Below are 24,912 nucleotides of genomic sequence, written 5' to 3'. Positions count from 1 at the left end.
TTCACAAAGCCACACTCACCTGAAGGGACTGTGAAAACTTCATGGATTTATTTCCTACCCACCTAAAAAACCTGAGCTGTGTCAACTCCACAGCACTGTGGTATCTGAGGAGCTATTGTTAAACCTTTGAGAATGCCCCGCTCCCTGGTCATGTGCCTGATTTGACATGGTTTATATTAAGTGTACATAGCAGTCCTTCCCTGCACCGGTCATAGTAAGGGGCTGCCAGGCCTGTTGATTCCCTTTCTTTCCTGGCAAACTAATTTGACTTCAGGGATGATTATGAACCTGACAGACTTGAAGGAGTGTGCTCAGGTAATAACGTCCATGGAGTTCAAGCAGAGGAATCCATAAAGTGTGGTGATTTTCAGAAAGCTTTGGGAGAGGAAGTGGAACCCGGATTTCTCAGTGCTGCAAGGGTTTGAATGGAGGTAACTGCATCAGATTATTCCCTTAATTCCTGGAAAATCTTGGTGCCCCAGAGATAACAGACTGTATCTGCCAGCTTGTCAGAGTGGTAAAACTCCAAGTGTCAGGGCAGGATCTCTGTATTACAGTTCTGCATTAGAGTTCTGTATTACAGGAACAGGAGGAAAAACGGCTCTTAAGGTAGTGGAGTACAGCCTGTGTGCACAAACACAGGCAGGGACTAGGACTGCATGCTGTTAAAGTACAGCTTTATAAACACAGCATGGACTTTGCACTGCAGGGCATCTTTCTTCCCAGGCACTACTGGTCTACTGCCCTGCCTTGGGTACTCTGGCTGGTTGCGAGTAACGCGTTTGCACTCTGACACTGCCTTCCCCTTGTAACCTCACCAAGAAAAAAAAGTTTGAAAAAGAGCAGCAACAGTGACAGAACTCTACTCGCTGTCATTAAGTACTTCCTTAGCATCATTCAGCTTCCAGTCCCAGGGACGTGACTTCGCTGGGTGTTATTTCCTTCCCTGTGGGTTACAGACCACAGGAGGGCAATTCCACTGACTGACACGGCAAGTTACAGACAGGGGGGCGGCTGCAGTAGAAGAGGCAGCCGATTGGCAGGGCTGGAGCACCGGCAACGGGAGGTGTTTGCCATCTAGTGGCTTTGTGAGATCAGCCTTGGCTGCCTTCTCACAGTGCTGCAGCACTGGTGTACAATCCTTGATTCTGTCCCTTGTCTTTCTCTCCCTTGTCTTCTCCCAAGACCTGTAAGGAAGGTGAAGAAAGGCCAGAGAGGAGATAAAGCTGGCTTGTTTGGTTGTCAGCTCTGATTTGGTTCGGTTCTGTCTGGGCTCGCCTCCAGAACACCAGGAGTCAAAAAAAAAAAAGCAAGTTTGCAGATAGTAAGTAAGGGTTTTCCTTCAAACCCTAGGGCACAAGGGCTCATTTTTGCTCAAGGAAGTGGTTCAAACCATTCTCCAGGCTTCTCACAATGAAGCAATATAGAAAGTCCTCAAGCCAGGATGGGAATCCGTTCTCCTGCAAGCCTTCACTTCTCACAGTGCTTAAAGTCAGAGCCTGTAAGTGAACAGCTGTAGAGGGCTTCCCTCAACACACCCGTGCACCTGCACCTCAAAGTTCAAGAACTGTAGGAGCCTGGATGAGGAAGCAAGCATATGAGAGGGTGTTTGAGTTTGATCTGCTCAACTTAAGAGCAAAGGGACATCAAGGCCACAACGGAGTTCTACATGTTTCATACTGATTGAATTAGGAGGAAGGCAGGAAATATTAGCCATCAGAGCTGTATCCAGCTATGCTATTTAAACAGAAGCATGGTGGAGACATGTCATGCATGTCTACAAGACCATGTAACATAATAAGGTGTGTTTCAGGCTTGCAGCTGTTGCTGCTTGTGGCACAGCACAATGTTGGCCATGGGCCTGGTGAGAACAGGGAAAGAAAGGAAGAAACTTCACAAGGTTTTATTTGAGGGCACTGTTAGTGTACAGAGAAAAGTACTACAAGTACAGCTTCTGTGAGTGTAGAAAGCATCTACTTTCTGGGATTCACCAAAGGCAATCTTTATGCAGCGAGGGTGAACTTACATCACTTTGTTGGGCCTACGTGTTACTGGTTGGTTTTACTCTTCTGCTTTACACATTTCAGCCAAAGTCACTGCCCTAAGCATCGATACTCTCTTCCCTTCAGAATGCATTGCTACCAAGGGAAGGTAACGGTCATCTTTTAGTTTCAATTTTCTCCCTTGCATGCCTTACGCATGCTAGCCTTTGTGAACTGCTGCTAAGTGGTCTATCAAGATAGTCATAAAATTAAGATAAAGCAGTGGGCTGTTTAAGTGAAGGGGCTTCTGCTTTCCTCAGACCCTCTGCTGCGTATTGTTAGGATACAGCAGTAACTCAGAAGTTATGAGAGAGAAAAAGCAGTTCCTTCATCTGGGGCATAATGCAAAGGTGGGAGGTAAAAGAAAGCAGAGGTTCCTTTCTGAGCCTGACCTGGCCCTGAATTACACGAGGTGACAAGGTCTTCAGTCAGTGGGAAGTAAAGATGCCATGGAATCCATAAGGCATTTGCACTGCGACTTCTGCTCGTCCCAATTCTCTGAAGGTCTCTGCATCCAAGACAAGCAGGAAAGCACTTTGGTTCTGCAGGATGAAAAGAAAGTCAGAATGAATGCCCATGCTGAGCTTTATTCCACTGTCCAACCCACTACGTCACACACAAGGGAGCCTGTCGTGGTTTAGCCCCAGCTGGCAGCTAAGCACCATGCAGCCACTCACTCACTCACCACAATGCAATTTGCTCATCACCCCAGAGCCCGATGTCCAGCCTGTCCTGGAGCAGAGACCCCTTCTCCCCACCAGCCCCCTTTATATACTGAGCATGACATCACATGGTAGGGAATACCTCTTTAGCTAGTTTGGGTCAGCTGTCCCGGCTGTGTCCCCTCCCAGCTTCTTGTGAAAATTAACTCTATCCCAACTGAAAACCAGGACAAGCCCAAAGGTACAACCAGACCATACAGACTTAACCTGTAAGACAGTCGGTCAGGAGTACTGATAGTCACAGATGACACTCAGGAAACACTAACATTCCAAGGTACACTCCTACTTGAAGTTTGCCTGGCTGTGCTTGGCAGTTGCAGAGGCACACACCTTGGGGAGCATGGTGCTAGAACTACCTGCCAGAGAGCCTCAAATTCAGTTTTGTGGTTTAGAAAGTATACCTAATACTATGTGACTTTGACTAACTAGTAGCAATGTTACCTCAGTGGGGGAGACCACAACAGACAAGATAACTCCACTGTCTTCTGCCGTGGCATTAGGCACTGGTACAAACACAGGTTCTGATGGGTAGGATCCATCCTCCTGCCAAATCTAGCAAGCACAGTAACATATGGATGTGCTACATTTCATTAATACTTGTCTACTACAGTTAGCAGAGTTGCAAGTCGGAGTGCTCCCCACAAAGATACCCAGGCATAACCTGTGCTTCAAGAAATGTCTAGTTCAACCTTTTAATTAATTCTTCTTATTCCAGTAGTATGATGGTGCCATTGTTGTGACAGCATGCCATTGTGCCAGGCATTGTGCAAACAGGCAGTGAAAAGGGTTCCTTTTACTCATTTCATCCAAAAGTTTGTGCTGGCACAGGTATAAGCTACAAGCTCAGAAAACACCACCATCCTAGCTGGTACAGCCACCTTCACATCATTCTAGTGCAGACCGTGTTGTGCCCAGGCAGTGTGGAGAGAGAGGTGCCATGCCAGCAGAGAGGAGATGTATCACCATCACCACCTGAGGGCATAGCTGCTGCTTCTATTGCAGGCAGAGCCATAGCACCCCAAAGCTGTGCTGAAGGAGGGCACTCCTACTGCAAAATGAGTATCCGGAGCAGAACAATTAAAATGGGCATCTCTTTCTGAGGATTCCTAAGTCTTTCTAGCCTCCAGAAAGGTTTCTGATTAAAAATCCCAGCTTGTGTTTGCAGGTGGAAATATCCTGAACCTTGTTTCCTGCCCAAGTCATAAATACTTTGGCAGTTTATCTCCAACTACCTATGCCACTTGGATATTTTCTGTACTGTCCGGTAAAAGATGACTCTTCTTTGGCCTGGAAGACACAGGCATACTGTATCCAACCCTTTCTATTCCATCATCTATCTAGGAACCTGGAGTGATAGCCTCTCCTGTTTGGAAAGTGTGCCACATTCATAAGGTGCTAGGTGAGAGATGAAATTAGGAATCTCATCTCAGACCCATTTGAAAGCAGACCCCTAAAGAGTGCCTAGTAAATGACATATCTTCAAGGCCAGTTCAGTGGAATGACTCCCATTGCTGAAAAAAAGATAATCTCACTTTCACCTCACCTTGAAATTCTTGGTCTCCACATCAACCTTGATCAAGGAATCTCCAATTAAATGCCGAAAACCACATCCATAGAAGTAACGATACCTCCTACCACTGTAGTGAGAGTAGTTGATCTGGGGGAACTCCAAGCCCCCAACCTTTTCAAAGCCTTCAGGATGGAGATTTTCATGTGTGCACCAGACCTAGAAGAAGTATGCATTACAGGAGTGTCAGTTTAGCTTTAACTGGGCAGAAGACCTGACTGGTCCCACCGATGCACTGCACAATCATTGTGGAGAAGAAATGTTTAAAGATAAGCCTGACATTGCACTGAGGCAGATGGAACCACCAATTATGTCTCCCTTATCTGTTTCATTGAAAGAGCTGACTCATCATCACAGACCTTGGAAATTTCAAGGATCAGTCTAATGCGAAAACCAGGAGCAAGTCCATGTATACCTGCACTGCTAGCTCAGAAAATTCCAGATCCAGCACTCAGCAATTTTATACACAAAGTACACAAAGAAGTGACTCCACTCATAGTGGACAACACATGTTCTATACCACCAAATGCCACCCTGTAGCGCTGTTCAGAGCTGGAAGCAAAGAGCAGTTCTGTACTCAGTTGAAAGCACGGAGGATTTTGTCAATGAAGAAGCTGAAGTTTGGCCAATTATTGTAAAGGCTCATAATCCACCTGGGTGTTTTTGGTAAATCACAATCTATCTTTGCTCTCTCATTTAAGGCAATGTGGCAGTCTTTGTACTAAAACACAAAGTCCCATCTTAGTAATGACACCTTGCTTGCTTGCTATCTGAGAAGATAATAGCACAGGATGATAACTGTTGCAGACAATCTCACCACAGCCATAAATGCAGTTATGTAAGTCTTTAATACATACCTTGCCATCTGCATCTTTCACGGCCCTTGCCAATGTGTAAGACAGTGGGTTCAGATTCTTTCCCACAGGTGTGTCCGAATTCACATTCAGTGGGAGAACAAAGCGACGAGGGAAAGCTCGGGATATTGAGTCATAAATCTATTACAGAGACATAAAGGTATGGTGATAGAGGAGAATAGCATTTCGGGCTAAGTGCCCTTTTGGGGAACAATTCTGAAGTTGTAGACATTTGTTCCACCCCTGAAATCTTCTTTCTATTATGTGTTTTACCAAGTTCTGGTAAGGGCTCTGCTTGCTCCAGTACTTTACAGTAGAAAACAAAAAGACAACCAATTAAATGGGTTAGCATTGCTTTCACAGCAATTAATGCTGAATTAGGTATGCAAATCACTCAGTTATCCTCCAAATCCAGCATTGGGACATATGCTGCACTATATTTTATTCAGTTAGAACAGACTTACATTGATCCTTTTTACAGCCTGTCCACACTATGTGGCCCTTCTTGCACAACCAAGATCATGAGCTAACAGGGGGAGTACAGAAAATGAGACCTCCATAGCACTGAGCAAGCAGACGGGATACCCCTGCTGGAAACCCACCCTCTACAGCCCTATTGGTGATTAGTGGCAGTCCTACTTTGGAAGCCTGGGGCTGAACAAAGCACTGAGAAACTTCCACATTATTTTAAATAACATGAACCATTCATGGGAGAACAACTTTATAAGTATATAAGCTGCATGCAGTTACAAAGCTTCAGGAGAACTGCTTGACTGTAAACTGTCTCAGATCTTTGTGGGATGGCAGCATGATACAGGCACTGGCCATACTGCTTGCTGTTAATCTTGGAGCATAAATGTTGGCTCTCTGTGAAATTAATAGAAAGAGGGGCTTGTCCAGATGATGACTGGCAATGTCTCGCTAAATGCTCTACCTCAGTCTCTGGAAGAGCCTCCCTCTCCCCTGTATGATAAAGTGAGCAGAAGGAGACTACTGTACCTCAGTCCTGTGCCTGAAGTTAGCCTGCATGATTATCCTCTTCCATTCTCAGATACACGTGGACTTCATGTTTGGGAAGTCTAGCATAGTGGTGGATTTACTTGGGGAGCAAAGGGAAGGACAAACTAGCAGCCCCCGGTGTGGCTGACATTCACCAGGTTGCATGAGGGGAATAATTCCACCATTGCCACTAAAGTTCTGTTCAAGTCAAGTTTAAAACCCATAATACTTCCAAATGTTAAGCCTTCTAAATAAAATAGGTAGCAAGGACCCTGTTTTGGTGGTTTTCAGTTACTTCAATCTGTAACTCACCAGTTCAACATAAAACTTCACTTTAATCATGTGTTAATCTTGAAACCCTATTTTCAAAAGTTTTATGTTTTATGTAGCCACAGTAAACTGATTGGTTGAAGAACTCTGCCAGACAAAGTATGCTTTAGTCAGCGAGCAAAAGCACTAAGCATGATTCGGGGAAAACAGACAAATCATTCTCAGGCATGCCTTAGTCTTTCGGTGCAGCATAAATTTAAGATTCTGTTCTGAAATGACTTGCACTCGTGTGTGTATACAGTTTAATGGCTATGCTACTTGTCAGTTAAAGAACGTGGGTGTTGGAAACACATGTCTAATGTTGACATAAGGACATCTTCAGACAGACCAAATTATAGCTCTTTTGTGCTCAGAGAAGGCTGAACAAAAGCTAAAATCAGTTTGCAAAGGAAATGGTCCTATTAATACTATGCTGCATTTGAATTAACATTCACCACATCTTTGCAAAAAACCAACAAAGGAAAGTAGAACAAAATGATCCTATGTGGACGCAGCTATACGCTTTTCAGACCAGAACTGACTTGCTTCTAGACAGCTCAGAACATAAACAGAGGAAGTTCAGATTTGTCTGAACATGTTGTAGAAATGCCTGCCCTTCACCCACAATATGGTGAGTTTCCAATAAGCACATCTGCAATACAAGAAATTGAAAGCACCCCCACTTTTCCAATGTACAACCTATGCAAAACAATGCCTCTTACATGCCTTTAAATGGTGTTTTTCACAGAGTTGGACATAATAGGTGATTTATGAGTACATGCTGTTGTGAGATGAATGCGAGCAACAATGTAGGGGGGTTTGTGATGTTTGTGTTTCTGTGATTTACATAATAAAGACTAGTTTTCTGAAGTAATGCCTTTAAAAACAGTTGTGGGCTTTTTTTCTTTTGCCCTTTAAAAGAAATGCAAAACCATATTTTGCATACTTTCTTGGGGGGAAAATTTTATTACATAGGGATATGGGAAATGAGTATCATTAAAAATGAGATTTTAAAACAGAAGTACATTCTGTCAGGCTGATGGAGATCTGTGTCACACACCAGTTTTAAAAGTTTCAAGGAAACGCTCCATGGAGATTATCTGCTAAGAGATTTAAAAGGAAAGAAAAATACCAACATATCAATAGATCATAATTTTAGTTTTTCAATATAGTCGTGGCTCCTTTCCCCAGTTCACATCCTCTGCCTTGTGGTCCCCCATAGTGTTCTCCTTTCTACTAACCTAAGCCTCGCTTCAGAAAAGTAACTCAACCAGCGTGGGTCCCCATCGGATCCTACGCAACACAAACGCAGAGATCTTACCTGATCTAGACCTTCCCCGCTCCTCCGCAGATTCTGAAGTTTATAAGTAGCCAGAGTTGTTCCATCATCCTGGCAGCACAGATCAAGGACCACACAGTCATGATCTTCAAAGGCATTGATTTGATGGAAAGTAGCAAAGGGCTTACTGTACCACTGCCCTGGCAGCACCTGTAGTGACCATAAGAGAGACTAAATTTCCTCTCAGAGCTCCTAGCCACATCTCAAAGAGTTTTCTCTTCTCTCCCACATTTCATCCCCCACTCATTCCTCAGTATTTGTCTTGTGCCCTTGTGTTACTACAGAAGGGGTGCTTTAAGCCAGTAAGAAGGCAAAACCAGGTGAATAAAAGCCAAAATGTAAAGCAGCCCAGGACAGGGCCCTTGCTGTCATGACTCCATCCCTATAGCATCATTCCCAGGCTATGACGGACCTTTCTATACTCTGTAGTACTTGGGAACTGCATTTCAGTTCCTATCCTGCAGTCCCAGGAACCCCAAACTGCTGATTTCTGCCTGTTCTTTTAGGGCTAGCAAAGAAATTAATCAATAAAGAGGAAAATGCATGAAGTAACCCCATTTCTAATAAATGTACACTCATGCTTATAAAACCTATATTGCTGTAACTTCTGGATTGATTCATACAGCTATCTGTGGCTGCTACCCAGCACTCTTCTCTTGGGTCTAAGATTTAAGCTACAGCTGCACAGTTGCTGGAAAGGCCAAAGATCCACCTACCTCCCCAGTGTGCTTATTCACTACATGGAAGCAAGTATTGTACTGAGGCTCCCAGCTTATCCCTTCAGAAATGGCTTTCCCACGGAATTTGGAAGTGATAATCTGCAACAGATTCAGCTTGATGGGTTGCTCGATGAAAATGATGTAGTTTTCACTCATTCCTGAAAAGAGAAGGAAGGTGATATCATCCAAGTATTAGGCAAATGAGACGATAAAAAATCTTGGGGGCAGAGGGCAGTGAACAGGCCTTTCTGTCTCACAGTAGGCTAAATCCACAGAGTTTGAGATAGAAAGCATTCTTACCAAAGCTGTGGTAGTAGGAGGGTTTCAACTTATCCGTTGGAGCAATGGAGCACAGCACTTTCGCTCCCTCTAACGTGTCACTACAGTTTGACTTTTGTGGAGGGACCTGAATGATATTATACCTAGACCCTGGAAAGGAGAAAGGGTGTTCAACATCACTGAGATATGAGACCCTCCACATTCATGAAACCAAAGTCAGGCTCTGTTCCTTTCTGTTTCCCTAGAATACTAGGAACCACAGTCATAACTAAACTGAGCAGAAAACAAAAAGGCAGTTATCAAGTCAATAAAATAATCAACAGAGGATTACCTAGCAAAAAAAAGAAGCTTGAATGGAAGTAGAAGCATCTTCTCAGTCTGGTAGACTGCCATCTAATTTTACTGTCTGCAATGCATTCCTTAGGTTAACTTAGAGTATCCTATAATAACAGGATCAGAAAGAAAACTAAGTTCATAGCTTGTGTATCAAAGGAAATGAAAACTTTGAGCCTTGCTGATGACTGACACTCATTTAATAAATCTGAGCATCTGGGCAGGAAAGAATGGCACATTTGAGTAATAATCTATAGTTTGATCTCTCCAGCTGAAAACAGCATGTGCTGCAGGGCTAGATAATGCTAAAGCCAAAAGGAAATGAAAACAGCAAAACCAAAAAATGATCAAAACTGGGCAACTGCTCAGTGAACTGGAACCAGCCTGAGGTATCATAATAAAGGGCACTGGCTGTTTTCACAGCACCTGAAAAAGAAGGCTTTCATGTAACTAATGGTGAATGCTAGCTCTGAGCAGCCATGCCAATGTAACTGTAATGCTTATAGTTTTGGGAAAAAGAAAAATATCCCAGAAAATTCAGCTTTGCCGTAAGATAGCCAGGTCAGTGTACTAAATTGCACCTTCTCTCCTGTATAAACCCTTCTGGTCCTTATCAAAAGCCAGTTATTGTAAGTGGAAAGCGTGTGACATTGTCAGAATTCTTCGGATGAGGCTACAGTGCTGGATGGGACTTTAAAAATCGTTCTCCTGTTTTCCCTCAAAGCTTGGGAGAGGAAGAGGGGAATCTGTTGGATATTCACAGGCCAAAGTCAGAAGCATCTGAAACTAATCGCTGAGAGAAGCCATTTCTATGGGACAGACCGAGACCCTGAAATAAGAACTAATCTGGTTTGCCATCATTTTGACACAAAGAGAAACAGCAATTTCACGGTCTCTTTAGACACTGAAGTTTCTTCAACAACTGCTTCTTGAAGCAGCAGCAAGAAGCAGCAAGTACATCCTGCCCACAAGCCAGGCATGGTCATACCCAGTCTTACCATGTTTCCCATAGGAATTGCCCATGTTGTATGTTGTTCCATCAGACTCATAATGAGGATGAGCAGTGGCCCCATTCACTGCAACAAATTTGCTCCAGTCTACCTGAAAATGCCAAAGATTTCCAGTCAGCAGAGAAGTTTCCTGTTGCTCTGTAGCAAGCCACAGTCTTTCTAAATGTCTGTTTTGTAAAAGTCTGAGGAAGAATAGCTTGATGATTATGGCTCTAATGTGGGATCTAGACTTCAGCCTTCATTTTGCCAGCAATCTTCCTGAAATCCTTGAAAATTAACGATGTCTCTCTGTGCTAGTGGTACCAGTAAAATGGGAGTAATAGCACTAGCCATTTCTCTGGGAGACATGAACATTACTCATGGCAGGAAGTGGTGACACAGTGGGAATGCTGGCCATATGAGCATTTCAGCTAGGACCCCATGTAATAACCACAGAGATGCGTGAAGATGCAGTCACTGCCCCAAAAAATCACCAAGTTTTTGAAAGCACCCATAGTTAATTGACAGTTAGTGTTTACCCTCCTCACAGAGAAAACAGTTTAGCTTCATTAGACAATGAAGAAGGAACAGTTAGGGCAAAGGTACAATTGTGAGTACTGTTAACATGTATTCTGGGCTCCTGGTTTTGGTTGTAGTTTGGGCTCAGGCAGTGGAGGAGATGTGTTGGGAAGAAACTCTGAAGGAAAAAGTTGGAGGAAGATCAATCCATGCATTGAAACATTAAGGCATGACAGATGTGCTTCTTTTCCAAAAGTTTAACAAAATGGCTCTAAACTATTCAACCTGAGACCCTTTGGAAGGCCTCAGCAGAAAAGAGTACCATACCACCAGAAGCATAGAAAACCATGTCTTTTTAAGGCATCTCAAATCAGAGTGTTTAAATGTGAAATCATCCTTTCAATTTCTTCACTTAGCCAAAAAATACCAGTCTGCATCTAAAAAGCAGTTTAAGGGGATTTTTTTTAAATGACAAGATGGTTCAACAGAGCTGAACATTCAAACTAAAAATACCCATGTGTCTTCTCATCATTGCATTACAGCTTACAAAACAGGTAAAACAGCAAATTGTCAAACTCCCCATTTCAATATGCAAGTAGCATGCTACACTGCATAAACAGAGTTTCTTCATGACTTACTGATCTTGTAGGGAGGGAGGGACTCCTGGAATGCCTCCCTCGAGATCTGAGGGTGCGCTGAGCCTGGTATTTTGTGTTATTAAATAGTTTATGGTAACATACAGGCACAGTAGTTAATACTGATTCAGGAATGGCAGAATCCTTCCTTAGTCCTTCTCACAGTTGTCCAGCCCAGAAAATACTCAAGTCCCCTCTAAGGGTGCAGGCAGGGGGGATATAGCTTATGCCGTCATTTCACAAGTCCTGCTTCCCTCAAATATAGCCACACTCCTGTGAGACGACGCACAGAACATACGGGAAGACTTCTACTCTAACTTTTTGTTTATCTGCTAGCATGGGAGAAAAAAAAAGTGGCAACTGAACTTTGACTTGACTTCACATTGACTTCACCCATTTGCAACAGACGTTTAAGTCAAGACTTTGAAGGGCTGGTTTTGGAGTGTTTAAAGCTGGGGGTGTAAGAAGGAGATAAAGGGACCAGATAGGAAGAATGAAGAGACAGGGCAAGAATACAGATCTGAGATCAGTGATGTTAACTTCTTCCTGTATGCACTTTTATTCTTCACACACTAGCAGGGACAGACAAGTCCAGGCAAGTAGCAAGTGCACTGAAAGAATGCCAGCTGTACCCAAACGGAAATGAGTCTATATCTGTTTCTCTCCTTGCTTCTACAGCGGGCAGTGACTGAATCTTCAGTCATGAATGCTGCCTTATTACTAAGTAGATTTTTCAGGGACTGGAGCACACCATGAAGAGATACTTATGGCTATGGCCCAGAGCTGCACTGATAATTTATTTTGGAATTTGAGCTTCCCCTTGCTGCTCTTAGAAACAGCAAGGAGTGATCCTCCTGTACCATAAGCTAGCCCCCTTATCCAACCTGCTCACACCTTTTCCTTCGTTTCAAGTGTTTCTGGGTCCACTTTGTACATGAAGATGTTCTCATTGCTGACGTAATAGTCTCCTTTATACACAACGTAGTTCACGCTGGCATTGTCACTTGGTTCTGAAACGAAATCCCAGAGTTGTACACAGCTCTGTTTAAGCTCGCATCACATTATAGCAAGTTAGACATGTTTAAACAAATAAACCCATTTGCAATGACAGTAATCCCTCTGTGATTGATTAGAAATATCTCACTAATCTACAAAGGCACTCAGGAAACTGCACAGCTGAGTTCAGGATAAAAGGACAGGGACTGGTTCTTGTGGAAATCACTGCAGTGAAGCCAAGATAATCTTCATACTCCCATATGACCTTTTTTTCTTACCTTGTATCTCTTCATATCCCTCTCCCTTTCCTCCTTAGCCAAAGTCCTCTCCTCTGACAGCCATCTGAAGAGTGCCATGTTTGATTTACAGCATTGGAAGCAAGAGAGGCAAGACTTGAAGCTAGAATTTGGGCTGCGGGGAGGACAGGGATGCTATTTGTGTGACAGGGCTTGGACAGGGAATGCTTCTTTTTCCCTGTTCTCTTCCTCTTTAAAACGAAGTCAGGGAGATGCCTTTAGAGAGCTGCATGTGCACAACAGCCAGAGCTGTTCTTGCTACTCCTATGGGAGTTGAGACTCACCAGCCAGGTCACTGAGAAGACCTGAGGAAAAAGCAATTCTCCCAGCCGAACATTGCATATGCAGTGAACACACAGCCTGAAGGTGGTACAGGAAAAGCCCAGAGGACAGGCCTTCTTGTAGTGAGGAATAGCCTACATGTGTGTAAAGAGTCGAATAGGCAAGGGTATGCAGGAACAACCTGCTGGAGCTTGGAAAAGAAGATGGGGGATGTAGAGAGTTCTGAAATTTATTGAGATAGCTGGGGTGGGGGTGTAGTTGGGGAGCTAGGCAGACCAATGAGTGAAGGTATGAGCACCTTTGAAGAGAACAGATGACATGGCAGGACAGGATCCATCTCCTCAGGGAAGATAAGAAGCAGGAGATGGTCAAACACATGAGCAACAAGTTGCAAACTTTAGGTCTGTTCTGGTTTTAGTGGAAAGTACTTTGCTTGCATTTAAGCCTATTTCTTCCCTGACAGACACAGAATCCTATAGGTAATGGTACTTCCATTCCCGTGCAATACCATCTCTCACGCTACTCATATCATCTCCTGCAGCTTAGTACAGGAAGGAAAGGATTAGCCCACTTACTCTACAAGCTTAGCAAGGCAAGGTGTTTTAAGGGCAAAGCTATGTCTCAGGTAGAAAGACAGATTGTAATGGTCATTATCAGGACTGCACAGGGTGTTATTTGGGGAAAGATTTCTGTTGGAAATTTGCAACAAACTCTGAAATCGAGTGAGCTGAAGTGGCACTAAAACATTCAACTGAATGTGCCTCTCCCAACTAAGTCTGACACCAACTTGCATTTTTGTTGCTGTTGTTGTTCCAAGGGGTTACCGTCTAAGAAAAACATGGCCTCAGAATAGGCCTACCAGACTTCCTCACATCTCCCTTTAAACCTAACCACAAGTTCCCCAAGAAAATCTCAGACCATTTCTTATTTCTTACAAACTCTCTTACGTGGCATCTCAAATCGTGACATGAAGCGCCCAAAGACACTCTTGCATGGGTCTGGCATTGCCAGCGTCCCAAATTCTGAGACCACGATGCGGTTGTGCTGGCTGTTAGTCAGGTAGGAACTGCTCTGCAGAAACTTGCTCCGGTATGTCACTGTGCCATTCTCCAACCGGAATTGATGCAACAGGGCCATGCCATCAAACCAATGGTTAAATCTTCAAGAAGAGATAAACAAGAGAATAAGAGTTGGGCACTATATGATGTTCTGCTATACTGTTCCTTCTTCCCTTTAGGTTTATTATTGTTTGTAAAAAGCTAATGCCCAGATCCCACGAACACTTAAACATGCATAGCCTTGTGATGAGTCTGGGAAAACATTTGAATCAAGTGTATTTGCAGCTGTGGGACCTGAAGTTAGACACTGACTTTCAGTTGGATTTGGGCTACCTGTATTACTTTTGAAAGTAGACCTCAGGGACTTCTGACAATGCTATGTATAAGCTTCTGTGGGAAATAATCTATACTGGTAAACCAATCACTCTGCAGACTTCGGCATAGGGAACAGAAATTGTGCTTTACTGTACAAGCATAGAAATTATTACTGAAAGCCCAACTGCACAAGAAGGAGCATTTAGCTTTCAGCTGTTTGCAGGATGCTATTCTCTCCAAAACAAGAAATCTCTGAGACACTGAGAAAACCTTATGGTCTATCTCTGGAAATAGGATAAGATGATCACCTTTGGGCAGTTGTTGCATCAGCTTTGTTGGAGGAAGAGCTAGGTTTCCCAATTAGCTAGAATTGCAGATTCCAAGCCAAAGGCATTAGTTGCATTCTTGAAATATTTTAATATATTATTTTTAAAATGAGGTGGATTTGCTTCTAAAGCAACTCACACAATTTAGTGCAATCAACTTTACAAATCCTGCCCCAGATTTCAGAGTGCTAATGGGATGGACTTTTGTTAATGACAAAGGACTAGGAGTGTGGATGTTTTAATCCCCAGCTCTGTTCCCTCGTTATATCATTCTGAGTACGTCACAGCCTCTCTGTGACTCAGCTTCTCCAACCTTAATAAGTTAACCATGCTCCTATTTTCAGAGAGCCCACTGGGAATTTCCACATGAGGGAGCAACTGTTCTTAAATGAATGATAACATAACCATTTCTTCCTTGTCTTACTTAAAAAGAAACTACAAGGTGCTCCAAACAGTGGTGAGACATTTGGGGAGGTCCCCTTTAGATTTAGGCAGGGCTCAGGCCAGAATCATTTCACAAACTCATCAAACCTGAACTTACTTCTCCTCACCAAACTCAAACTTCCCAGGACCGTTCCTCAGGAGATTGCCATTAATCCATTTGGGTATATGTCCTTTGATCTTCGCTGGGATGGGCTCAGGGGTCTCCTCCACTGTCTGCATTAAGGTTGAGATGCATTGCAAACCCTTGTGGCTGTGGAAGGTGATTTGTTCTTTTGATGGGCTGGGCAAGAAATTCTTTAAACCTGCAAAGAAAGCAGTGAGAACAAAAAGCAGGTAACTAAGATTTTTGCTTAAATAAACAGACAATTGCTAGAGCTTAAGTTTGGATGTCTAGGAGAATAGCATTCAGCATTCTGCAAGCAGCCAAGCTGTAGTGGATATTCAAACTAAATCTGTGTTCCCATAATACCCCACACATCCACAGGGAGCAGAAAATCCAGTGGATTTAATTCTACTGCAGTTAATCCATTACAGGCACCTGTGCTGCAGTCCAAAGGAGGTGATAAAATACATGATGATAGGAAAGAAGAGAACTTTCCTTTTAATTAAAGGAGCTTACAGTTGAAATTTATTTCAATAAGTAACTGAGATCAAGTAACATATCAATATTTATTATAAGAACCTATGAGGTTGCAAAAAGACATCTGTTCCAAACTGGGATGATACACAGAGAAAAGCTGAGGGGGAGCCCTAAAAATAATGTGTATGGCCTCTAGCCTGTGCTATGCCATTACAACCCTCACTGTGCTTATGGTCACTGCTGCTTATGGATGAAGTCACCAATGCAGCAACATACCATTCAAGGAGAAGCGGTACCCAGGTCAAATCGTGGTCAATGCTGCCTCAGACACCACTGGCTAGGACTTAATCTGGGCTGGGTTTAACCAAGACTTTCTGAAACAGTGTTGAAAAATTGTGCTATCGGGTTGCTTACAGTAAGAAGCAGCATTTTTTGCAGCTAAAGCTAATGCATGGTTTTCCTAATGCTGACCATTTCACAGTGAAGATATTTTATGCTACTGTTATTCCTTTTAACTTGTACAGTCAGCCAAAATTCAGGATCTCCCAGCTTAGGAGTTTAGGGGAGGGGATGTATTGTAGCATTAGGTTCCTTCAAAACAACACACTATTTTAACAAAACTGTACAACATCCTCTACTGAATTAAAAAAAGCCAAAAGATTTTTTCTGCCCATAGTACAAAGGTTTTTCTAGAAAAAGAAAAAAAAAAAAAAGACGAGAAAAAAAAGACAAGAAAAAAAAGAAAAGAAAGGAAAAAAAGAAAAAAGAAAAAAAGAAAAAAGAAAAAAGAAAAAAGAAAAAAAGAAAAAAAAAAGGCAGATCACTAGGAAGAACATCCCACAGAACAACCCAGAGAAGTCCCAGTGGACTACTCTAAATCCAGACAAGCCACAGCTTGTTACACAACAAATGTTATAAACATGACGTTAAAGAACCCAAAGTCTTGGAACATAAGTTGTCATGTTTTCTCTACACTGCACATGGAGGACTCTGCAAACTTGGCATTATTTGAAATGCAGTAGACCAGAAGCTCATGGGCTAATGAAAGGCATACAGGTCAATTCTCAAACTCAACGGTACTATCTGGTTTCAGAAGCTCAAAACAGCAATCACTGGCTTTTCCCTTTGCACAAAACAAACAAACAAAAAAACCCAACCCACAAAAAAAAATGCGCCCTACAAAAAAAATGGAAGTCACAAAGAACATAAGTGAAACCGAGCTGAAATACATTTACAGGACAGGACAAAACAGATCAAACAGATTTAACTGGTAAGTAAATAAGCAATAGCAGAAAAGGATAATTTCTGATGGAGCGTCTTGTTTGAATGTAATATCCCCCTTATTAAGCATAGTTACAGGACAAAAGCATCAAGAAAGCATGAACTGATTGGAATGCTGTGTGCTAACAGCACACAGTTCATTATTGGCTCCAGTAGCCTGGCTTGCAAAGCCTCATCAACACAAGGATTGTTTTAGCAATCCATTTAGCTGCAGAGGTGGATTTACCTAGAAAGTACACAGGCTGTTGCCTTCCCTCCCAATGCTATCACCTCCTCATTTATCACAGGCTTCATGCTGACAGGTCAGTGGAGTTGCTTTGCTACACTGCTCCAACCCCACTGTAAGACCATTGAGCCCTGAACTAAACTAGAAGTGATGAAGATTTAGGTGTAAGTGAAACACTGATAGAAAAGGACAGTGTGGCATACAGAAATCTATTACTGAACAAAGGTCTAGACAAGACCACACACTAAACAGAGTCCAGACTGATACTGAATTTTTTTTTTTTTTTGATGTAGTAATTTGTTCTGGTTGTACTAGTCATTTTCACCACTGCTTCTTCTAGCCTACATTCTTTAATCCAGGTGATTAAGTGAAGCTGCTGCTCAATTTACCTGTGAGCCTCTGAAACCATGTGTTCACATCTATAGAGGAAATTTGCTATTTCACACAGGAGAATATCTGCACAAGAACTGAGGTGGCAGACAGCATTTTTCTAAGCTTGTTTCTTTAAAACAGCCACAGACAGAGTGGGTGTTAGGCATGCAGGAAGGTAAATTGCAAGATCCCTTCAATGTAGTTCTCTGGCTTGCCAATCCTCAAATCCTTCTTTAGATCTCTAATATGGTAAGTCAGCTAGATAAAGAATTCAGACTGCAGGGCTAAAGCAATTAACCTCAAACCACCAACATCGTCTCCCTCTTAAAATTCAATTAAGTTCTGATTAAATCCTATATGAAGCACTCAATCTGATCCCAACACTAGTGCTTCGAAGTATTTCCTTCGACATAAGGAAGTAAAGGCTTTTCATATCAAGCAACACCTGGCAGGTTTAGAGACTGCCATCAGTATTTGCAGAAATGCAACTTTAGTAGGTCAAGCTAAAGTTTTTAAAGATGCAAAATATGCAGAAAATTGAGAGCAACGTGTCCCTAAGAAGACATTTTTGCACGCAAGCAGAAACAAAGGTGGCATGACCAAGGATGACACTAGATAGAAACTTCCTGGAGAGCAGCGTAATTCCATATGGGAATTTAGAAAAATAAACTTCACAAAAGAGCCTAAACAGGACTCGAAAAGACCTCATGGGTCCATCTCCTCCGAACTGCTGTCCCTGAAAGTCCGATATATGAAGTCTATCTTAAAAGTTACTATGTTTCCTGATACTTATCCCCTCTTTGGAAGACTGCTCATAGCCCAGACAATTAGAAAAATCCTTTGAATTTACAGAAGGGCTTTATTCATAGGACAGTTTGTCCCTCGTGTTCTTCTGTCAGCACTGTTACGTGGCTTTAGTAGTTCTCCCTCTCTTGTGTTTACCACACGTTGTATTTAGAGTAAGCAGTCATATCACTTGCTAAGCTAAGCAAGCCAAGTTCTTTTTGTTTTCCTTCTCCTGTGATAACCTTGCCATTTACATGATCATCTTAGTAATCCTTCCTGAAATCTGACCTAGTTAGAATTCATCTAGTTTGAAGTCATTTCAAGATATAGTCTAGAAAGTGTCTGAGAACAGGCTATATACAACAAGAATGTGTAAGTTAATATGCTGTCCTATCAGACCAGAAAGAAAGAAGCACAGCAAGATAATGTACTAGCTTTCCTTCTGGGAACACTGAAATGAGCTGAAGATCCTGACAGTAGTGCATGCAAAATGTAATCAAGTCATGACACCCAGATGAGTCAAAACAGAAGTTTTCAGAAACATGACAAGTTATTCTAGGACAATTTTGAAAAGCCAGGAAGAGGGGAGAGGTGCAAGGAAAAAAAAAAAAAAAAAAAAAAGCAGGTTTGCTCTGGTGAGTTTGTTCTGAAGAGATTCAGGACAAGAAACAGAAGACACAAATAAGCAATGACCTCCTCTAAACTTGGCACAACACACAAAAATGTGTCTTTTATTTGCATTATGTAAGCCACCTCAGTATTGCAGATCACTGGTCTGATCTGAAAACAAGATGTTGTTAGGGAGCTCTTTAGTGACCATCACGTACAAAGCAATGCAGCATTTGAGCAACGCAAGAGTGGGTAGGTGGGTGATGTGGTCAGACAGGTTTTTTGCAGGGACTTTATGAAATCTGCCCTTTTTATCTTTTTTTAAGTGAAAAGGAATTATCTGTGCAACATACTGGGATTTGATCAGTAGCAGCAGCAGCAGCAAACACAGGCTAATTAGCACATGGACCTAAGACCAGAAGGGCCTAGGGCAACTCATTACCTCCATGTCAGCACAGGAAAGGCTTGCATGCATTCCAGAAAAATCAAGCTGCTGCAATACATATGCGGGACAGTACAATACAGAATAAACACAACAAAGGAAATCATTTTGTTGCTATTCTGTGAGTGATTATATTTGTGGTTTTTGAAAAAAGAAAAAAACCCAACACCACGGCTGCACATCCTACACTTCTTCCCTGTTAAAAAAAAAAACCAAACAAACCAGAATCTGAATATAGTCTACCCTCCAAATTTAATAATAGTTTAATACTAAAAACTGTTACATTTATCTGTACCTACTCTGAAATGCACTGAGTAGATGGAACACAAACACTTCCTAATTAATGCACTGCTCATAAGCAATTGTAACAAAGGTGTATCACCTTCAGGTAAGAGCTCAGTCATAAAGGTTAACTTACTGTAACATCTAGCTACCCTAGAAGACATCAACCTCTCCAAAAGACAGACTAGTTTTTAATGTTAAGCAACATGTAAATAAAATGGAATACTGACTCTGCCCTACTGTTCTGGCTACACTCCAAGACAGAAGAACTTGAATAAGCAGTAAATCAAAGGCACTACAGTCCCAATGGGGGTTACCGTATTTGCTTGAACGTAATACCTAAAAATCAGCACAAGACTACAACCTGCCATCTCAAAAATCTCATTTCTGGACTATAATTTCCATTTTACCTCAAACCTTTAAAAATAGGCTTAAGATCTAAACTTCCTTTGGCATATCAGAGCAGAGGCAGTGCCAAATACAGCATTGTAATTTTTCCTCAAATCTTTTCTAAAGATCGTCAGCAATTACTACAGAATTATCATAGCCTGGCATTGTTTGTTCACATACTGTTTCCATTCAAAGAGTGGTGTGCCATGATTTCTCTGCCTATCACAAACTGTCATCCTAGCATTATTGATATCTAGAAACAGTGGAACCAAGGACAAGGATATTGAAGAGAGAAGAAGAAGAAGAAAAGAGAAGAAGCTACCTTACCTGCTTTGAGTTGGGTGGCAATGACTCAAATATTAAATTGTACTTAAACAGCAATGGGTGGGACAGAAAATCTTAACAACGGGTGAAGGAAACAGAAGCCATTTGCTAGCCGTGAACTTTAAATCACATTGGATATAGCAAATCCACTTTGATTTTAATCTACATATTCGAATCCAAGGTACAGGGATCACCACCATTTGTCTCCACATGCAACTGCACAGTCTAATTTCTTGACTCAGAAGGACATCCAGGACCAGATTTAAGGGTAGCCTTTAGTAAACAGAATGCTCCCAGTTGGTATTCTTCAAGTGGGGAGAGTGAAGCAAGAATTCTGTTTTCCCTGAGGATTCATGCAAATTCAGAATAACCATACAGCTGGTTTGGAAATCCTCTGGCACAAGACACAGGCCATGTTATGGCCCCCGTAAATCACAGATTGGAACGACAAGGCACGCAAGCCAGCTTTTCCCATCCCCCCACCCCAAACTGAAGTTGCTGTAGTTATTGATCTCTGCCATCCAGACTAGCCTTCATCCTCTGCCATCACCAGTGCTGAACCTCTCAGCCCACCTGAGTGTCCCACACTGATTTCTGAACTGAAGTTGTTGCACTTGCCTTGTGTCTGCTGGGAAGTCCCCATACTTGACTCCTTGTTCCATCTAGCTGGTTGATTTCCCATTGTCAGGGGCTCAGCCACCCACTTCCTTGCTAACAGGTAAAGAAACAAAGAATATAAAAGAAGTGACAGAAAACACAGGGAAAAAGAAATGGAGAAAAAGAGTGGAGAAAGGCTTGTCAAAGGGAGGTAAGAAAGAAAAGAAACTGTGAACTGTGCATACTCTTGCAGTTGAAATGCTTACTTTTCATGTCAGTCAGGTAATCAAGACAAGAAACACAGCTCTTTATGCAGTTCAGCTTAAAGCACAATGAAAAGTGTAGCGTGCAAGAGAATTTAAATTTAGCAGAGAGCCTCAGTTCAAGCAAGATTATACAGTTGTTGCAATAAATTTATGTATATAAGCTTTTTTTCCAACAGGAAAGTACTTTCCCACACCATGAAATGCTAATACCATAGGCTGTTTTACATAACATTGCAATGCTAGATTTAATACTTGGTCATCTAGTTTGCATTAATTACTCTGCCTCTGAATTTTCCTTCTTCCATCTCACCGAAATAGTTGCTGACACATGCCTTACACCAACTTAGTAACATGTGCAGTGAAAAAGAAACCTCCTGGACTGTTCCTGTATCCATGGATGTGTTCTGGTGGCACAAGAAGGCAGGTTTGAGAACCTTTCAGATCTTTGGATATCCCAGAAGCAATCCTTTGATTCTAAAGGGGAGGAAAACACCACCACCACCATCAAAAAGCAGAGTAATGGTCTTTATTGGTTCCTATTTTGTGATAACAGATCTCACTCTTAGACACAAAAAAAACCCCAAAACAGGCAGCTCAAGTTGTGCAATGATGGCACAAATTGATGAGTTCGGTGGTGACACCTAATCCCTTAGGGCAGTTTCATATCAAAGCTTCAGTAGTGTCGTTGCTCTAAACAATCCTCTCCCTTCCAGTCTGCTTACATGTTTCACAGCAGGCTCCCTTGCAGAGAGAATCTGCTGCCTGCTGGTTTTCCAGCTCTAAACCATCAGTATCTGCTAGTAATCCAAGGGAATCTGTGCAATCTACTTGCCTCTCCTGATTATCTTTCCAATAAATAACAGAGAATTTCTGGCTTCTAACAAATACTTCAAATTGCTTAGTTCCTAATTTCTGATCAATATAAATTAAATAGCTCTATTGACCTGTGTCAGCAGCACCTCTTACCAGCAACAGAAAACCCCTTTTCAAGATGATGGAATAGAAGGATCTGTTTGTTCATGCATTTTACCTGGAATGAATTGCATCAAAGAGCAGAGGAAATGCCACAAATTAGCAAGCAGGAGGCTGATGGCAGACAAAAGGATTTTGGAAAACATATTCCGCTCGGAGGAAGGCATTAGATCGGAGATGGTCAGGCAAAGGCACCGGTGCCAGGATGACAGCGTGCAGCCAGCACCGGCGGATCGGTTGGACAGAGCTGCCTGACATCATCATTTCAGAATAAAAGCCAGGAATGTCTGCCCTAGCAGGGCAGGGTGAATGAGTCAGCCTGCTAGCCTGCACTTCACTCCAGCCGCTCCACCGGTACAGCTGGGCCAGGCAGTTGCAGGGCGCGGAGGAGACCTGCCTCCAGCCCAAGCAGCTCGGCAGTCCTTAGACCCTCTCGGCAGCCCTTAGACCCTCTCGGCAGCTGGGCCAGGTGAGGTGCTGAAGTGCCAAGCCAGTTAAAGCATACGTTACCACTGGTGGAAAAAATGTTTTATGACTATTTGCCAGTTGTAGCTGGGGAAATTGGAAAAAAGGGGAGAAGAGGAGGTATACCCATGTACTGAGGTAGCCAGGCTTCAAGGCAATTCTTTCAAAAATTCTGATCGCCTTGTCTTGTCTTTTTCACCTATCAAAACTACTTTTTCTTTGTTTTGTTTCAAAATCTGAGTAACCATTTTGTACTTCAAAGAATGTCAAGGCTTTAGGAATATCGGTTGCCATGCCAGATTAGACCATCAAATCAGGGAAGGACCAGTGCCAGGCCATGCTCTGCTGTTTCTAACCTAAGAAGGACCTTAGATGGACCCTTTCCATCAAGATACCGAGAGGAAGTTGCTACCAGTTTGCAAATGCACTGTGATGTCTGTGTTTGCTTCATGTTATTAAACAGCTCCTAAAAGCTGCCCTATCCCTTGAGAGAGAGCAAGGCAGCATACATAGTGCTCTAGGTAGCCCATTCCGCTGTCCTTAAGATGGGACAGATTATTACTCATCCTAATTCTTCTGCTGCAAATTAAGCTGATTTCTTCTTGTCCTTTCTACAAGACACAGTGAACACCTGACTACTGTCCTTTCTATAACTTAACTCTTATCATGCCTTCCCTTGATTTGTGCTTTCTCTAAACTCGACTGCTTCAACCTTTCCTCAAGGATCATGTTTTTTTCACCCTTTATTATTGCTGTTTCCTGTTCTGCCCACTTTGTTTTTAATAAGCAGACCCATCTTCCAGCTAAGACCAAACTAGACAGAGTAAAGGAGAACAACTATGTTTTTATGTCTTATCTGCTATCCTATAGCTAACGTATCTCAGCTCTGTTTTTTTCACCACCCAGTAGCATCATACCAACTCCAGCTATTGTTCTGGTTTATAAGTAATATATCTGATTCCTCTTGCTAAGCATAGTGGTTTTCCCTTGTCTTTTTTGAATTTTATCTTGATTTCAGATTGGCCCTTCATCTTGTTGAGATGATAGTGAACTTTCAATGTGTGTTACTGATAGCATTTATGACTCCTCCTAGCTTGCTGCCATTTGAAAAATTACTTGTATTCTCTGATGTCCTTCTTCTAAATCATTCAAGTGAGGCTTGAAGCAGATCACTATAGGATGCCACCTAGGCTGACCTTTCAGAAGAAATGAGTATTCCTTTCATTGACTTTTGCACTCATTCATGTAGCCCCTACTTCCTGATTGCTCTCATTTTTATATAGTATCATGCAGGATGGTGTTAATTATCAGCTATACCCCATCTATCATTTTCCCCTATTCAGTCAGCTACTCTGACAAAGGACTTTTTTTTTTTTTAATTTGTTGTTCCCTGGGTGCTTATAAAGTCATTGTTAAGAAACTTCCTTCAGACTCTCTACAGGATGGGAGATAGGCTGATTGATTCTTTGCCTTCCTTTTTTCCTGGCTATTCACCCTGATGATGTAAAACACCCACTCTGCTCTTTTCCAATGCCGCCTTCATCATCAGGTTTTCAAAGACAATTCAAAGACAAAACATAAAGATTCTACAATTAGCAGAATTGAATTCTGATGAGCTCTAGACAGAATGTCATGAGCCTTAAGCACATCTATTACCTACTCGATTTGGTCTTTTTCTGTCATGATCCACATTCCTACATCTATGCTAAAAGGCAGTTTTATTTTAAGTCAACAGTCACAATTAGCCTTTTCTCGGGGAAAAATTATCTTTGCTGAATACTTAAGCTGTCTCTGCTTTATCTGTTATTTTTCATTTTTAGCTTTTAGATAATATAAGAGCAACGAGAGGAACCAAATACTAGTTTTTCATCACCTACACTTTCCAGACTGTGGAGGTACTCACAGTGAGCCCAGAAATAGAAAAGACTCACTGTCAAAAATCCCCTTGATTTCGAGAGGGTCAAAACTTTGTCTAAGATATTTCTACATTTTTTTTAAAAATCCATTTATATTCTGTTACTGATCTGTCATCTTAGACGTTCTTGTTAATTTACTAAGGCACTGCAACTTAAACAACAGGAGGGGAAGCTTAAAGAAAACGTAGTTACCAGCTGAGCTTTGCTGATCAGATTTGGCAGCTTTAAAGCCAATTAATTTTCTATTCAAACCTCCTTCAGTAAGACTGGAAAGCGGATAGTGATGGGATGGATGCCAGTTGGATTTCATGTGTAGCTCACTCTTCAGAGACAGAATGAATGAGCTTTTAGTTTCACATTTGAAAAGAATAAAAAAATTGG

General features: G+C 42.1%; 1 protein-coding gene across 4 annotated transcripts in view; it reads right to left on the bottom strand.

The window, feature by feature from the left end:
• Positions 1 to 1,887: 1,887 nt before the first annotated feature.
• Positions 1,888 to 24,912, bottom strand: part of LOC104637347 (succinate dehydrogenase [ubiquinone] cytochrome b small subunit, mitochondrial) — a 51,876-nt gene continuing 28,851 nt past the window's right edge. The window contains exons 1-12 of one of the 4 annotated variants that reach the window (XM_010304796.2): positions 22,209 to 22,293; positions 15,121 to 15,325; positions 13,828 to 14,039; positions 12,201 to 12,316; positions 10,162 to 10,264; positions 8,852 to 8,980; positions 8,549 to 8,709; positions 7,815 to 7,982; positions 5,189 to 5,326; positions 4,308 to 4,490; positions 3,206 to 3,316; positions 1,888 to 2,584 (exon numbers count right to left, since the gene is read on the bottom strand). In XM_010304796.2, the coding sequence (XP_010303098.2) occupies positions 2,471 to 2,584; positions 3,206 to 3,316; positions 4,308 to 4,490; positions 5,189 to 5,326; positions 7,815 to 7,982; positions 8,549 to 8,709; positions 8,852 to 8,980; positions 10,162 to 10,264; positions 12,201 to 12,316; positions 13,828 to 14,039; positions 15,121 to 15,325; positions 22,209 to 22,224 (1,656 nt within the window). In that variant the 5' untranslated portion in view covers positions 22,225 to 22,293 and the 3' untranslated portion in view covers positions 1,888 to 2,470. Of the gene's footprint in view, positions 2,585 to 3,205; positions 3,317 to 4,307; positions 4,491 to 5,188; positions 5,327 to 7,814; positions 7,983 to 8,548; positions 8,710 to 8,851; positions 8,981 to 10,161; positions 10,265 to 12,200; positions 12,317 to 13,827; positions 14,040 to 15,120; positions 15,326 to 22,208; positions 22,353 to 24,912 lie in introns of those variants that run through there. The other 3 variants (XM_075774613.1, XM_075774615.1, XM_075774614.1) reach the window with 3 other exon arrangements.

The sequence above is a fragment of the Balearica regulorum genome, chromosome 23, assembly GCF_011004875.1.
Source record: "Balearica regulorum gibbericeps isolate bBalReg1 chromosome 23, bBalReg1.pri, whole genome shotgun sequence".
In the NCBI taxonomy this organism is placed as follows: Eukaryota; Metazoa; Chordata; class Aves; order Gruiformes; family Gruidae; genus Balearica; species Balearica regulorum.
This window is presented reverse-complemented; position numbering and strand designations above follow the sequence as displayed.